General features: G+C 34.2%; 1 protein-coding gene across 1 annotated transcript in view; it reads right to left on the bottom strand.

Moving 5' to 3' along the window:
• Positions 1-702, bottom strand: part of LOC111430782 (probable transcription factor At5g61620) — a 3,051-nt gene extending 2,349 nt beyond the window's left edge. Inside the window, exon 1 of the mRNA XM_023067189.1 lies at positions 160-702. Within this exon, the coding sequence (XP_022922957.1) occupies positions 160-520 (361 nt within the window). The 5' untranslated portion in view covers positions 521-702. The remainder of the gene's footprint in view (positions 1-159) is intronic.
• Between the last annotated feature and the right edge of the window lie 66 nt (positions 703-768).

Here is a 768-nt window from a genome sequence, read left to right as displayed (position 1 = left end):
AAAAAAAAAAAAAAAAACTACTAATTGTAAGAACAAATATAGTAAACTCGAGTAGATAATCAATAATTAAGGATCCTTACCATTAAAAAAAAAAAGTATGGGAGAAACTAAACCAAAAATTAAAATTAATAAAAGAAAATAAAATTTGAGCTTACGAACCTTTCTTCCTCTCATGAGCGGCTTTGCGTCTCTTGTTATGAATAAACCCATCGGAAAGATACCCAGCGTTGTCGGCGGAGGCGGAATTATCATCGGCGACGTTGTTCACGGCGGCGGCGGCGGCGGCGGCGGTATTAAGATCAAGAACATTATTGCAGGAGTGAAGATTCAAATTCCCCATGCTGAGACTCTTCCTCATAGATTCGTCTCTGTTTTCCATTAAATTAACTCCAAATAACTTCACGCAATAATAACTACTATTACTATAATTATTATTCCCCTTCAAAAAATTACTACACGTTCGGGAATTATGTCCGTTTAATCCGCAATGCGAACATTTTCTCGGCGATTCCCTCACCATTTTCCCGAGAAACAAACAGACAAAAGGAAAATTTAACCCTAAACTGGTTTTTTTTTTCTTCCTCCGCTTTCTCAATCAAAATCTGCAGCGAGAAAGAGAAAGAAAATGTGAACCGGAAGGAATTTTGCTGATCGATCGATCAACGAACCGCAATTCTCTCCCTTTCTCTATCTATCTACTTTTCTGTTTTTTTTTTTTTTTTTTTTTTTTTTTTTTTTTTTTTTTTTTTTTTTTTTTTTTTTTTTTTT

Source organism: Cucurbita moschata, unplaced genomic scaffold (genome assembly GCF_002738365.1).
Source record: "Cucurbita moschata cultivar Rifu unplaced genomic scaffold, Cmos_1.0 Cmo_Scf00034, whole genome shotgun sequence".
Taxonomy (NCBI): Eukaryota; Viridiplantae; Streptophyta; class Magnoliopsida; order Cucurbitales; family Cucurbitaceae; genus Cucurbita; species Cucurbita moschata.
This window is presented reverse-complemented; position numbering and strand designations above follow the sequence as displayed.